This window comes from Bombina bombina, chromosome 12 (genome assembly GCF_027579735.1).
Source record: "Bombina bombina isolate aBomBom1 chromosome 12, aBomBom1.pri, whole genome shotgun sequence".
Classification (NCBI taxonomy): domain Eukaryota; kingdom Metazoa; phylum Chordata; class Amphibia; order Anura; family Bombinatoridae; genus Bombina; species Bombina bombina.
The window spans coordinates 160,504,297-160,518,881 of NC_069510.1; the positions used below are offsets into that span (position 1 = coordinate 160,504,297).

At 41.6% G+C, this 14,585-nt stretch overlaps 1 protein-coding gene across 1 annotated transcript in view; it reads left to right on the forward strand.

The window, feature by feature from the left end:
- Positions 1 to 14,585, forward strand: part of MRRF (mitochondrial ribosome recycling factor) — a gene marked incomplete at its 5' end in the record, with an annotated part of 173,672 nt that overhangs the window by 143,757 nt on the left and 15,330 nt on the right. Inside the window, 1 exon segment of the mRNA XM_053696048.1 lies at positions 2,710 to 2,869. Within this exon segment, the coding sequence (XP_053552023.1) occupies positions 2,710 to 2,869 (160 nt within the window).

The following is a 14,585-nucleotide window of genomic DNA, read 5'->3' on the forward strand; positions in this document are numbered from 1 at the left end:
TAGATTATGTAGTATAATGACTGGCTATCAGTGTGTGTGACACTGTATGTGTATATAGAGGTGACAGTATGTAGTATAATGACTGGCTATCAGTGTGTGTGACACTGTATGTGTATATAGAGGTGACAGTATGTAGTATAATGACTGGCTATCAGTGTGTGTGACACTGTATGTGTATATAGAGGTGACAGTATGTAGTATAATGACTGGCTATCAGTGTGTGTGACACTGTATGTGTATATAGAGGTGACAGTATGTAGTATAATGACTGGCTATCAGTGTGTGTGACACTGTATGTGTATATAGAGGTGACAGTATGTAGTATAATGACTGGCTATCAGTGTGTGTGACACTGTATGTGTATATAGAGGTGACAGTATGTAGTATAATGACTGGCTATCAGTGTGTGACACTGTATGTGTATATAGAGGTGACAGTATGTAGTATAATGACTGGCTATCAGTGTGTGTGACACTGTATGTGTATATAGAGGTGACAGTATGTAGTATAATGACTGGCTATCAGTGTGTGTGACACTGTATGTGTATATAGAGGTGACAGTATGTAGTATAATGACTGGCTATCAGTGTGTGTGACACTGTATGTGTATATAGAGGTGACAGTATGTAGTATAATGACTGGCTATCAGTGTGTGACACTGTATGTGTATATAGAGGTGACAGTATGTAGTATAATGACTGGCTATCAGTGTGTGTGACACTGTATGTGTATATAGAGGTGACAGTATGTAGTATAATGACTGGCTATCAGTGTGTGTGACACTGTATGTGTATATAGAGGTGACAGTATGTAGTATAATGACTGGCTATCAGTGTGTGTGACACTGTATGTGTATATAGAGGTGACAGTATGTAGTATAATGACTGGCTATCAGTGTGTGTGACACTGTATGTGTATATAGAGGTGACAGTATGTAGTATAATGACTGGCTATCAGTGTGTGTGACACTGTATGTGTATATAGAGGTGACAGTATGTAGTATAATGACTGGCTATCAGTGTGTGTGACACTGTATGTGTATATAGAGGTGACAGTATGTAGTATAATGACTGGCTATCAGTGTGTGTGACACTGTATGTGTATATAGAGGTGACAGTATGTAGTATAATGACTGGCTATCAGTGTGTGTGACCCTGTATGTGTATATAGAGGTGACAGTATGTAGTATAATGACTTGCTATCAGTGTGTGACACTATATGTGTATATAGAGGTGACAGTATGTAGTATAATGACTGCCTATCAGTGTCTGTGACACTGTATGTGTATATAGAGGTGACAGTATGTAGTATAATGACTAGCTATCAGTGTGACTTTCTCTATAAAGTTGACAATCTCTGTAGCTTAAAGGTACTTGAACCCCATTTTTGTTCCTTTATGATTGAGGTTGAACAGTTTCAAAAAGAAAACAAAACCTTCCTTTTTTTAAGATAAAATGTGTTTCTTTCTCTTGGTATACTTTGTTCAATAGGAGGTAGGTAGGCTTAGGAGCGTGCATGTGTCTGGAGTATTAAATGGCTGCAGATTTGCAAGAATACTTATAACAATGTTATACAATGTTCAAACACTACTGTCATCTAGTGCTACGAGCATGTGCACATTTCCAACCTATGTATTCTCTTCAACAACGAATATCATAAGAACAATGTAAATTTAATAATATATGGGGTTTTTTTTAATTGTATGCTCTAACTTATGATAGAAATTATCTTTGAGCTGATAGGTATTCCCTAATAATGCTTTTTAACTGATAGCTATTTCCTACTAATACTCATTGGCTGCTAGGCACTTGCAACTATTGTTCATTGGCTGATTGGTAATTTCTGCTAATATTCATTGGCTGCTAGATACTTCCTACTTGCAGCTCATTAGCCATTAGATACTTCCCGCTAATGCTCATTTACTTTCTGCTAATGCTCATTGGCTGATGTCTGCCGTCTGCTTATGTTCATTGGCTGATGGTTACTTCCTACTAATGCTCCTTTTCTGACAGCTATTTTTTGCTGATGCTCATTGGCTGATAGGTGCTTCCTTCTTATGTTTATTGGCTTTTAGGTACTTCATACCAATGCTTCTTGGCTGATTATTACTTCCTGCTAAAGTTTATTGGGTTATAGGTACTTTGTGCTAATATTCATTGGCTGATATGTACTTCATGCTAATGCTTATTGGCTGATAGGTTCTTCCTGCTAATGCTCATTGGTTGATAGGTACTTCCTGCTAATGCTCATTGGCTGATATGTACTTCCTGCTAATGCTCATTGGATGATAGGTACTTCCTGCTAATACTCATTGGCTGATAGGTACTTCCTGCTAATGCTCATTGGCTGATATGTACTTCATGCTAATGCTCATTGGTTGATAGGTACTTCATGCTAATGCTCATTGGCTGATAGGTACTTCCTGCTAATGCTCATTGGCTGATAGGTACTTCCTGCTAATGCTCATTGGCTTATATGTACTTCCTGCTAATGCTCATTGGCTTATAGGTACTTCCTGCTAATGCTCATTGGCCGATAGGTACTTCCTGCCAATGGTTTTGTTCAACAAAGTTATTTCTCCTTTTAATGATAGAAAAATTCTGAGCACAAATAATACTTAATATATAAGGAAATTATTAAAAGTACAAAAGGGAATTGACTTGAGTGCATCAGTGTAAATAATATATTATCACTGGCTGTTTATCTCAGGGTAACTCGTGAGCATAGAGAGAACCTAACAAAGCTGGCAAAGCAATTAACCAACAAAGCGAAGGATTCTCTGCGCAAAGTCCGTGCGACAGCATTACAGGGGATCAAGAAATCTAAAGGCGAAGTGTCTGAGGATACAATAAAGTTACTAGAGAAACAGGTAACGCTACAAATAATTTATTTAGATGGAAAAGTGACATGTACACTGGTGTGAAATGATATCTAGTTAACTTCTATTTGATAAATGTATGTGTGTATGGTCTGACTTATCTATCTGTCTTTTATATATATATATATCTGTCTATCAGCTATCTCTTATTTATCTGTCTGTGTATTATCTATCTATATATCTGTCTATTATCTATCTGTCTCTCTATTATCTATCAATCTGTCTATTATCTATCTGTCTATTATCTGTCTGTCTATTATCTGTCTGTCTATTATCTGTCTGTCTATTATCTGTCTGTCTATTATCTGTCTGTCTATTATCTGTCTGTCTATTATCTGTCTCTCTATTATCTGTCTCTATTATCTGTCTGTTTATTAGCTATCTGTCTATCTATTATCTGTCTGATTATCTGTCTGATTATCTGTCTGTCTATTATCTGTCTGTCTATTATCTGTCTGTCTATTATCTGTCTGTCTATTATCTGTCTATCTATTATCTGTCTGTCTATTATCTGTCTGTCTATTATCTGTCTGTCTATTATCTGTCTGTCTATTATCTGTCTGTCTATTATCTATCTAGCTGCCTGTCTGTCTATTATCTACCTATCTAGTATTTATGTGTCTGTCTATTATCTGTCTGTCTATTATCTATCTGTCTGTCTATTACCTATCTGTCTGTCTTCTATCTGTTTTCAATGTTAAAAGATTAAGAAGGGAATTTTTTACAATGCTTAATAACACTAAAAAAACGCAACCAATTGAATTCAAATATTCAGCATTTCCTATCACCACAGTCAATGTTTTTCACAAAACTAAAATAACAAAAAAAACACAGTGTGTGTGTAAAAAATAAATATAAAAAGAAAACTTATGCTTACGTGATAAATGTATTTCTTTTTGACACAACGAGTCCACAGATCATCTTAATTACTAAAGGGATATTCACCTCCTGGTCAGCAGGAAGCGGCAAAGAGCACCACAGCAAAGCTGTTAAATATCACCTCCCTTCACTCCCAACCCAGTCATTCGACCAAAGTCAAGGAGAGAAAGGAAGTAACAAGGTGCAGAGGTGTCTGAAGTTTATAAACCCAACAACCTGTCACGTACAAAAAACAGGGCGGGCCGTGGACTCATTGTGTCAAAAAAGAAATACATTTATCAGGTAAGCATAAATTTTCTTTTTAATGACACGATGAGTCCACGGATCATCTTAATTACTAACGGGAATCAATACCCAAGCTAGAGTACATAGATGATACAGGAGGGACAAGACAGGGAACCTAAACGGAAGGCACCACTGCTTGAAGGACTTTTCTCCCAAAAGCGGCCTCAGCCAAGGCAAAAGTGTCAAATTTGTAGAACTTTGAAAAAGTGTGAAGAGAGGACCAAGTTGCAGCCTTGCAAATCTGTTCCACAGAAGCTTCATTCTTGAATGCCCATGAGGAAGCAACGGCCCTCGTGGAATGAGCCGTAACTCTCTCTGGAGGCTGCTTTTCAGCAGTCTCATATGCAAAACGTATCATACTCTTCAGCCAAAGAGAAAGAGAAGTAGTCGTAGCTTTCTGTCCCTTACGTTTTCCTGAGAAAACCACAAACAAAGCTGAAGACTGCCGAAAATCCTTAGTCGCCTGCAGGTAAAACTTTAAGGCACAAACCACGTCCAAATTGTGCAGAAGCCGTTCCTTCTGAGAGGTAGGATTAGGACACAAGGAAGGAACAACAATCTCCTGATTAATGTTCCGATCATAAACTACTTTAGGAAGAAATCCTAAATTAGTACTTAAAACTACCTTATCTGAATGAAAAATGAGGTAAGGGGACTCATACTGCAATGCCGAGAGCTCTGACACTCTGCGAGCAGAAGAAATAGCAACAAGAAATAAAACTTTCCAAGATAACAATTTAATATCTAAAGAATGCATAGGCTCAAATGGAGCCCCTTGAATAACCTTAAGAACTAAATTCAGACTCCATGGAGGAGTAACTGGTTTGAACATAGGCCTGATCCTGACCAAGGCCTGACAAAATGATTGTACCTCTAGAACCTCTGCCAGACGTTTGTGTAACAAAATAGATAAGGCAGAGATTTGACCCTTTAGGGAACTTGTCGATAATCCTTTCTCCAAAACCTCTTGGAGAAAGGACAAAAATCTCGAAATCCTAACGCTACTCCATGAGAAACCCTTGGATTCACACCAGTAGAGATATTTACGCCATATCTTATGGTAAATCTTTCTAGTTACAGGCTTACGAGCCTGAATCATGGTCTCTATGACCGAGTCAGAAAAACCCTGCTTGGATAAAATTAAGCGTTCAATCTCCAAGCAGTCAGCTTCAGAGAAACTAGATTTGGGTGAAGGAAAGGCCCCTGTATTAGAAGGTCCTTCCTCAACGGAAGTCTCCAAGGTGGTAGAGATGCCATGTCCACAAGATCTGCATACCAAATCCTGCGAGGCCAAGCCGGTGCTATGAGGCTCACCGATGCCCTCTTCTGCTTGATTCGAGCAATGACCCAAGGAAGAAGAGCAAACAGAGGAAATAGGTATGTTAGACTGAAGGTCCAAGGGACCGCCAGAGCATCTATCAGCTCCGCCTGGGGGTCCCTGGACCTCGACCCGTATCTCGGGAGCTTGGCATTCTGTTGGGATGCCATGAGATCCAATTCCGGCTGACCCCACTTGAGAATAAGGTTGGAGAACACTTCCGGATGGAGTTCCCACTCCCCTAGATGAAAGTAAATCTGCCTCCCAGTTGTCCACCCCTGGGATGTGGATCGCCGACAGACAGCAAGAGTGGGCTTCCGCCCACTGGATTATTTTGGCTACCTCGGTCATCTCTAAGGAACTCCTCGTTCCTCCCTGATGATTGATATAAGCCACTGAAGTTATGTTGTCCGACTGGAACCTGATAAACCGGACTGAGGCTAACTGGGGCCTGGTCAGAAGAGCATTGAAGATCGCTCTCGGTTCCAGAATGTTTATAGGAAGAACAGACTCTGAGTCCAAACTCCCTGAGCCTTTAGGGAGCCCCTGACTGCTCCCCACCCTAGAAGGCTGGCGTCTTTTGTCACAATCACCCAAGATGGTCTGCAAAAGCAAGTTCCCTGGGAGAGATGATCCAGAAACCACCACCATTGAAGAGAATCCCTTGTCTCCTGCTCCAGTAGTATTCAAGGAGACAAATCCGCATAATCTCCGTTCCATTGCCTGAGCATGCTTAACTGCAGAGGTCTGAGGTGGAACCAAGCAAACGGGATGATGTCCATTGCCGCCACCATCAGCCCGATTACCTCCGTGCACTGAGCCACTGAAGGACTAGACAAGTATCGATAATCTTTGATTTCCTGACTTCTGTCAGAAAAATCTTCATAGACAGGGAATCTATTCTGGTTCCCAAGAAAGTTACCCTTGTATTTGGGACTAAGGAACTCTTTTCCAAATTTACCTTCCACTTGTGAGATCGCAGGAAGGATAACACCATGTCCGTGTGAGATCCTGCTTGTTGAAAGGATGGCGCCTGGACTAGGATGTCATCCAGATAGGGCGCCATGCAATGCCCTGTGACCGAAGCACCGCCAACAGCGATACCAGAACCTTTGTGAAAATTCTGGGAGCTGTGGCAAGACCGAAAGGCAAAGCTTAGGAACTTGTGATGATCCCTGTGAATAGGAACATGTAGGTACACATCCTTTAAATCCACTGTTGTCATAAATTGACCCCCTTGGATCAAGGGAAGAATGGAACAAATAGTTTCCATCTTGAAGGACGGCACCTTGAGAAATTTGTTTAGACTCTTGAGATCTAAAATTGGTCTGAAAACTTTTGAACTCTAGTTTGTATCCCTGGGGCACTATTTCTATTGCCCAGGGATCCTGAACATCTTGAACCCAAGCCTGAGCGAAGAAGGAAAGCTTGCCCCCTACCAGATCCAGTCCCGGATCAGGGGCATACCCTTCATGCTGGCGTCTTGGATTGTTTTCCCTTATTCCAAGACTGATTGGGTCTCCATGCACGTTTAGACTGTTCCTTTTTGGAAGCGTTAGAGGGAGAATTTGCCTTGAAATTTCGAACGGAGCAAAAATTACTCTGTCGTTCTTTTTTTTTTGTTTCTCTTATCCTGAGCGAGATGTCCCTTACCGCCCGTGATATCAGAAATAATCGCTGTCAAGCCAGGTCCAAACAAGGTCTTCCCCTTGTAAGGAATAGCTAGAAGCTTAGACTTAGAAGATACATCCGCAGATCAAGGTTTTAACCATAAGGCTCTGCAAGCTAGAATAGAGAAACCCAAAATCTTTGCTCCCAGTTTGATAACTTGAAGGGAAGCATCCATAATAAATGAATTAGCTAGTTTAAGAGCTTTTATCCTATCCTGAATTTCATCCAGAGAAGTCTCTGTCCTGAGAGCATCAGACAAGGCATCGAACCAATATGCCGCCGGACTAGTGACGGTAGCAATGCACACAGCTGGCTGCCATTGTAAGCCCTGGTGTACATACATCTTTTTGAGTAGACCCTCTAGTTTCTTGTCCATATGATCTTTGAAGGCGCATCTTTCCTCTATGGGAATAGTAGTTCTCTTAGCTAAGGTGGAAACGGTTCCTTCCACCTTTGCCAAACTTCCTTAACAGAGTCGGCTATGGGAAACATCTTTTAAATATAGGAGATGGGGAAAAAGGAATACCCGGTCTCTCCCACTCCTGGGCAATGATCTCAGAAACTCGGTCTGGGACTGGAAACTCGTCTGTCAAGGAAGGAACCTTGAAATATTTGTTCAGTTTACTGGACTTTTTAGGAACTACAACTACTGTGGAGTCTCTGTGGAGTCTCTGTCGTCCAATGTAGCTAAAACCTCCTTAAGTAACAGGCGGAGGTGTTCTAGCTTAAAGGGCCATTATACACTCATTTTTTCTTTGCATAAATGTTTTGTAGATGATCTATTTATAAAGCCCATAAAGTTCGTTTTTTTTAAAAAAATGTATAATTTTGCTTATTTTTAAAAAACGTTGCTCTGATTTTCAGACTCCTAACCAAGCCCCAAAGTTTTATTTGAATACCGTCAGCTACCTCCAGCTTGCTCCTGTTTATGTAAAGGGTCTTTTCATATGCAAAAGAAGGGGGGGGTGTCTTATTTCCCACTTGCAGTGGGCTTTCCAACTGCCTTTTCAACAAAGCTAAACTGAAAGCTTCTAAGTACGTTTTTAAACCATTTTATACTGGATTTTTATATCAGTATCTGTGCATCTTATTCTTTATAGTAGTGTCTATTACATGTAGTTATATGAAAATGAGTGTATACTGTCCCTTTAAACCTAAAAGATACCACTTCAGTATCAGCCAGAGGAATTACGCTGTCTAAATCTAAAATTTCACCTTCAGATGCAACTACGGTATCCTCCTCTTCAGGCTTCTGGGAGGGGACCTCCGAAATAGCGACAACTGGGTCAGAAATCTCACTGACTGTCTGATTTTCCTCTTACGCTTTCCCTGCAACATTGGAAAAGCAGACAACGCATCTGAAATAGTAGAAGACATAAGAGAAGCAATGTCACTTAATGTAACTCCAGCGGGAGCTTGAGAGGAAACGCAGGGCACTGCATGTGAGGGCGTTAAAATTTGGGACGTTTGAGGAGAAAGCTGCGGCATATATTGAACCTCAACAGAAGACTTCTGGACAACATCCACTTTAGAAGAGGTTGGCTCAGAAAAAATCTTTTCCCTATAATTTAAAGTCCTCTCAATACATGAGGGACAGAAAGGGATTGGTGGTTTTACATTGGCATCAAAACACAAGGAGCAAGTAACATCTTGCAAGGCCCCTTGGTCCATACTGGTTCACAATTAGATAATTATCAAATAAAAACCTCAAAATTGTAATAAAATTTTTTTGTGAAAAACGTTACTGTCACTTTAAATTTAAAAGTGTAACTTTTTTACTTTGTATGCAAAAACTTACTTCCTTGAATTAAAAGCAAATAAATTGACACCCCTACACCTCAGCAGCTCTGCTGATGTGCCTACCAGACTGCAAGACCGGAGAAACTTCCATCTTAGTAGGAAAAACGATCCGGGCTCGATAGGGGAACAGTACCGCTGTTTTCCGGTCCTAGAAGTGCTTGTTTTGGCTTAGAACATGCATTTCTAGGTAGAGACTGGAACATTCTGCCTTGCTTGTCTGTACACTGAGGCGCAGTGCAAAGGGCGCACAACTCAGAAGGACCCGCCCATTGTGGGCGTTGCAAACAACAGCCAAGTCTCCCGGCTGTTATGGAGAGAAAAAAATAACGTCATAAGTGTAACCACCAGAGCCAACTGCCACCCAGTGCCTGCTTAATGCTGTCCAACCCATAATAAAGTTTATATTATATGTTCCACTTATATTATGTACTATCGTTAGTGAAGTGCTCCCTTTTTTCTGAGTGTCCTTGTCTTAGCCCCAGAAATAATAAAGAAGCACTTACCTCAAATGTCTGCCTGACAGCAAGGCAGATCACCAGGCTTGAGAGGTCCTCTCCCCCACATGGGCCTGTGAAAGAAAAGAAATTCCTGAGAAAATATCCCTCAGGTATTCTGATTTAGGGCAGCATTCATATATGGGAGGCGCAGTTAGAATTATGTCCCACAAGTTCCCATTGCTCTAAAGCCACCACTGCTCTACTGAAGAGACTGATATGGACTATGGCTACACCCTAATACAAAGCAGCACAATCTTGTACTACTATAAAAATAATAAACTCTTGATTGAAGAATCTTTACTAACACCTAACTTTACGACTTCCTAGCACTAACGAAGGCAAAGAGAATGACTGGGTTGGGATTGAAGAGAGGTGATATTTAACAGCTTTGCTGTGGTTCTCTTTGCCGCCTCCTGCTGACCAGGAGGTGAATATCCCATTAGTAATTAAGATGATCCGTTGACTCATCGTGTCATTAAAAAGAAAAAGTGATACTGTCACTAGATAGAAATGGTAAGACAACTCTAGCAGGAAATTCTCATGAAAAAGGACAGTTTGTTTAAATATCAACCTCAAACGGAATCTCTAAAAGAAATATAACATAGCGTAATGTTGTATATAATTTCTGCTTTCCTTCCATAAGGCAGGGAGAGTCCACAACTTCTTTCCTTACTGTTGGGAAAATACAACGCCTGGCCACCAGGAGGAGGCAACGACACCCCTGCCAAAGGCTTAAATATCCCTCCCACGTCCCTCATATCCCAGTCATTCTTTGCCTTTCGTCACTATTGGAGGTGGCAGAGAAGTGGCAGAAGATTTGGATAGCCCTGTATGGGTATGTTCCCTTCGAGAAAGGACTGGAGATTTAAGTAATCATGCCAACCTCTCAGTGAGAGTATTGATGAAAGTTTGAGTTTGGAGATGCAGGGAAAGTTTTTCTGTGAATCCATCCAGACTGTCGCTAACAGCTCCGGAGCAATCAGTGTTGATGAGTTTCACTGCTTGCTGTTACACACTCAAGTCCATGTCAGAAGCGCTGCTGCAAGACTGTCACGCTTGAGAGGCTGTGCCTGTTCCACAGCATGGATTCTGGAGGGTAAGACCGTTTTTTATATATCCATTTTAAAACACTATACAGGGTCACAGTGTGGCTCCTTTATACTTCGATAGGATCAAGTGTTAATATCTCCTTTAGGGAGATATGTTTGTGACGGTTCCCTAGTCACATACATGGACAATGTGTGACGGTGCCATCTATTGGTTGAACTATCCCAAAAACATCATAACAGCGCCATCTATTGGTTGCAAGCTCACCACCAAAATGGACACAGGAGAAGGAATGACTAATTTGCATATATTTGCATAAGCGAAAATACCAACAGATAAATGTTATTTTTTTAGAACTACCTAAATCCTCCATCCTGTTGGCAAAGTTATATTGCTTTATTATATTGTTTCCTATATGTTTTTCTATGCTTATTTTAAGGAGTGTGTGTCACCATAAGCTTACTGGTGTGTTTGTAAAAGCTAGTCCTGAGTGAAATAAAGCAATAGTAGTTTTTTCTGGAACAGGAAGTCCTGTCTGATTCTTTCAGGTATACCAGTTGCAGAGGTTCTGACCCTGAATTCTGGCTGTACCTCTCCCTGCAAGAGAGACCTGCTATGGAGTCTGTGGGCCTGTATGCAAAGAGCTGGCTTTGTGAGCCCCAATTATCTTTTTAAAGACAGTACAGGGAAAGGAATCAATACCTACCTGAAGAAAGGAGTGTGGCAGAGGGGATGTTACCTGCCTGACACGAGCAGCAAGGTTGCGGGGTCTATTCCTGCCTAGAAGAAACCAGAGGGGACACTACCTGCTGGAAGTGTACAGTGAGGCAAAGGGATCTATTCCTGCCTAGAAGCAGACAGGCAGAGGGGACGCTACCTGTCTGGGAGCCCACTGAGACCAGCCCAGCTGGGGGAGATACAGCCGCTGGCTTGACCCCGGTCTCAGCAACTATATCTCTGGTCCCACTATCCGGTGGCCACCCCTGGGTTTGGACAGAGCAAGGGAGACCCCCTAGCGGAGTAGCGCTACAATGTTAACAGTTTGGGGATTTATATCTGCTTAAAGTGAAGGTAAAGTTTAATCATGTGCAATACATGAATGCATTTGTTAATATTAGCCTAAGGTAATCGCTAAGTTTTTGTTTTTTTCAATTTTATTTTTTATTTATTTTATTTCAACATTTTTCTCTTCCTACCGTTGCGATGTTTGACTCCTCCCATAGGCTACTTCCTTACTTTTTTAGTGTTTGACGTAGAGAGCGGTCCCATCCACTTTCTACGTCTGCCTAGAGCACGTTCACGAGCCTCCGTGGAACAGCGCATGCGCCAACATCGATTTCAGTGTCTTCTGCGCAAGTCATCAATCTTTATTACAAGTGTGGATGTGCATACTTCATTCTATGGTTCCATTACTACTAGGCATGCTGAAACTGGAGCGCGCGTTTATTTCTAGATGAAGCATGAAATGTCATCGCATGCACACATCATCTGGGAGGCGGATGACGCTGATTGACGGCCGCCTAACGACCAGATTTTCAATAGGCTGTTAAAGAAATGTGATCAACCCATGAAAACAAAAACAAAAAAAACGGGTTGAATTTGCCAACAAGAAATAAGTGAGTACAAACAGCGATAACTTACTTTAGCATGATATTTAAAAAAAATTATGAATGAAACTCATTCATTTTGTGCAAAAAATGTTAGTAGATTTTCATAGAGAAGTAACTTTACCTTCACTTTAGTGTGAGAGTTTTTCTAGGCTCATAGGCTGTGTGTTTTTGGCTTGGAACAAACCAGTTTCACTTTCATTTTTGAAGTGTTGCCCAGCTCATAATAGCTTGGCGTCCTTTTTCATAGCAGGGTAAGACCTGTCTTACGTACCACGTGACCAGGTGTGGTCTCTTTTATTTTCATAAGATCCTGCTGCAGACATCACTCCTGAGGAGAGCTTTTTCACTGTTAGCTGTCTGGGTCTACGAGGTGGTGAGTGCCCCAGCCATTGGGAGTATTAAGGTGCCTTTTTCTAAATAAAAGCGTTTATTTTTTATTGTCCTTCTGTGAGTATATACAAAGCTATGGAGGACTCTGATACTACATTAGAAGCTTCCGCTCCTTCTGTACTGATTAATAATTCCTGTTTATATTGTGAGGAGGCTGTCCTAAACACTGTTCTAAAGTCTAAGAAGGGAGACAAGCCTGCTAATACTCATAGCACTAATAACCCTTTTGAGCCGTCTACTTCTCAGGAATCTGGGTCCCGAGGAATTACTACCCTCTCTACATTACCCGCTCCACATGCAGTTCCCCGCGGCTCAACTAATCCTCCATCTGGAGGGGTCTCCTTTCCAGCGGACTTAACTGCACAGTTACAATTGGCGGTGTCTGCAGCCCTGAGTGCCTTACCTCGCTTTAACAAACGCAAGAGAAAGGTTAAACATAGTTCTCCTGACCTAGAGTCATCTAAATATTTGTCAGATTTAGCTACTATATCCGTTATCCGAGGATGAGTTAACCTCTGTAGCTTCAGAGGGTGAACTTTCTGAGTCTGAGACTTCAGTTACTAAACCTCCTTCAGCAGAGGAACCCTCCTTTAGATTTAAAATTGAGCATCTGCGCTTTTCATTAAAGATGGTTCTGTATACTCTAGAGGTCCCAGAGGCTACACTCCCTGAGGAGCCTAAGATCCCTAAATTTGACAGGGTTTATGAAGATAGGAAGGTCCCTCCGACTTTTCCTGTGCCAGTTAAGATGGCGAACATTATTAGTAACAAATGGAAAAGAGTAGGAACTTTTTTCCCCTTCATCTACTTTTAAAAAATTATTCCTGGTCCCTGACTCTCAATTAGATGTGTGGGGGTCCATCCCGAAGGTCGATAGCGCTATTTCCACACTGGCTAAGCATAATACTTTCCCTCTAGAGTATAGTTCTTTGTTTAGAGAGCCTATGGATAAAAAAATGGAAACTTTTCTGAGGAAGATGTTTCAACATTCAGGGTTTTTATTTCAACCGGCGGCAGCTGGAGCCGCGGTTGCTTGAACAGCTACCTACTGGTGCAACACTCTGTTGGAGCTCATTGAGGTGGAGACTCCCCTCAAGGATATTCAGGAGAGAATTAAGGCACTGAGAATTGCTAACTCCTTCATCTGCATCATTAATGCAATGGCTGCTGGCTTTGCGGTTCTAGCCCGCCGACCTCTCTGGTTGAAGTCTTGGTCTGCGGATATGACTTCTAAAACCAGACTCCTTTCTCTTCCCTTCAAGGGGAAGATTTTATTCGGTTCAGGGCTGGACTCCATTATCTCTATGGTTATCAGAGGGAAAGGTGCCTTCCTACCGCAAGATAAGAAAAATAAGCCTAAGGGACAGCAACTGTCTAATTTTCGTTCCTTTTGTGCTGACAAGTCGCAACAACAGTAGTCCTCTTACAAGTCTGAGCAACCCAAGAGTACTTGGAAGTCTGCTCACTCCTGGAATAAGTCCAAACGGACTAAGAAGCCCGCCGAAAACAAATCGGTAGGGGGCAGACTGTATCTCCTTTTTTCAGACGCTTGGTTCCAGGATGTACAGGATCCTTGGGTCTTGGAGGTTGTATCTCAAGGATACAGGATAGGATTCAAGTCTCACCCGCCCAGGGGCAGATTCCTACTCTCCAGTCTTTCAACAACACCAAAAAAGAGGGCTGCCTTCTTATGTTGCGTTCGGGATCTCTCCTCTCTAGGAATAATTGTCCTGGTACCTACAGCAGAAAGAGGTTTGGGGTTTTATTCAAACCTTTTTGTGGTTCCAAAGAAGGAAGGAACTTTCTGTACAATTCTGGACCTAAAGTGCTTAAGTTTCTGAGTGTTCCCTCTTTCAAGAAGGAAACTTCGATCAATCCTGCCTCTGGTTCAGGAATGACAGTTTATGACCACAATAGACCTGAAGGATGCATACCTTTACGTCCCGATTCACAGGGAACATTTTCAGTTCCTGAGGTTTGCTTTTCTGGATCAGCTCTTCCAGTTCATAGCTCTTCTGTTTGGCCTAGCTACTGCTCCAAGGATATTTACAAAGGTTCTGGGGGCTCTTCTAGCCGTTGCCAGAACACAAGTTATTGCAGTAGCGCCTTACCTGGACAATATCTTGGTACAGGCACCATCTTTTTGTCTAGCGGAAGAACATTCAGAGTCTCTTGAATTCTGAAAGAAAAAAGCGCAAAAAGAGACTCAA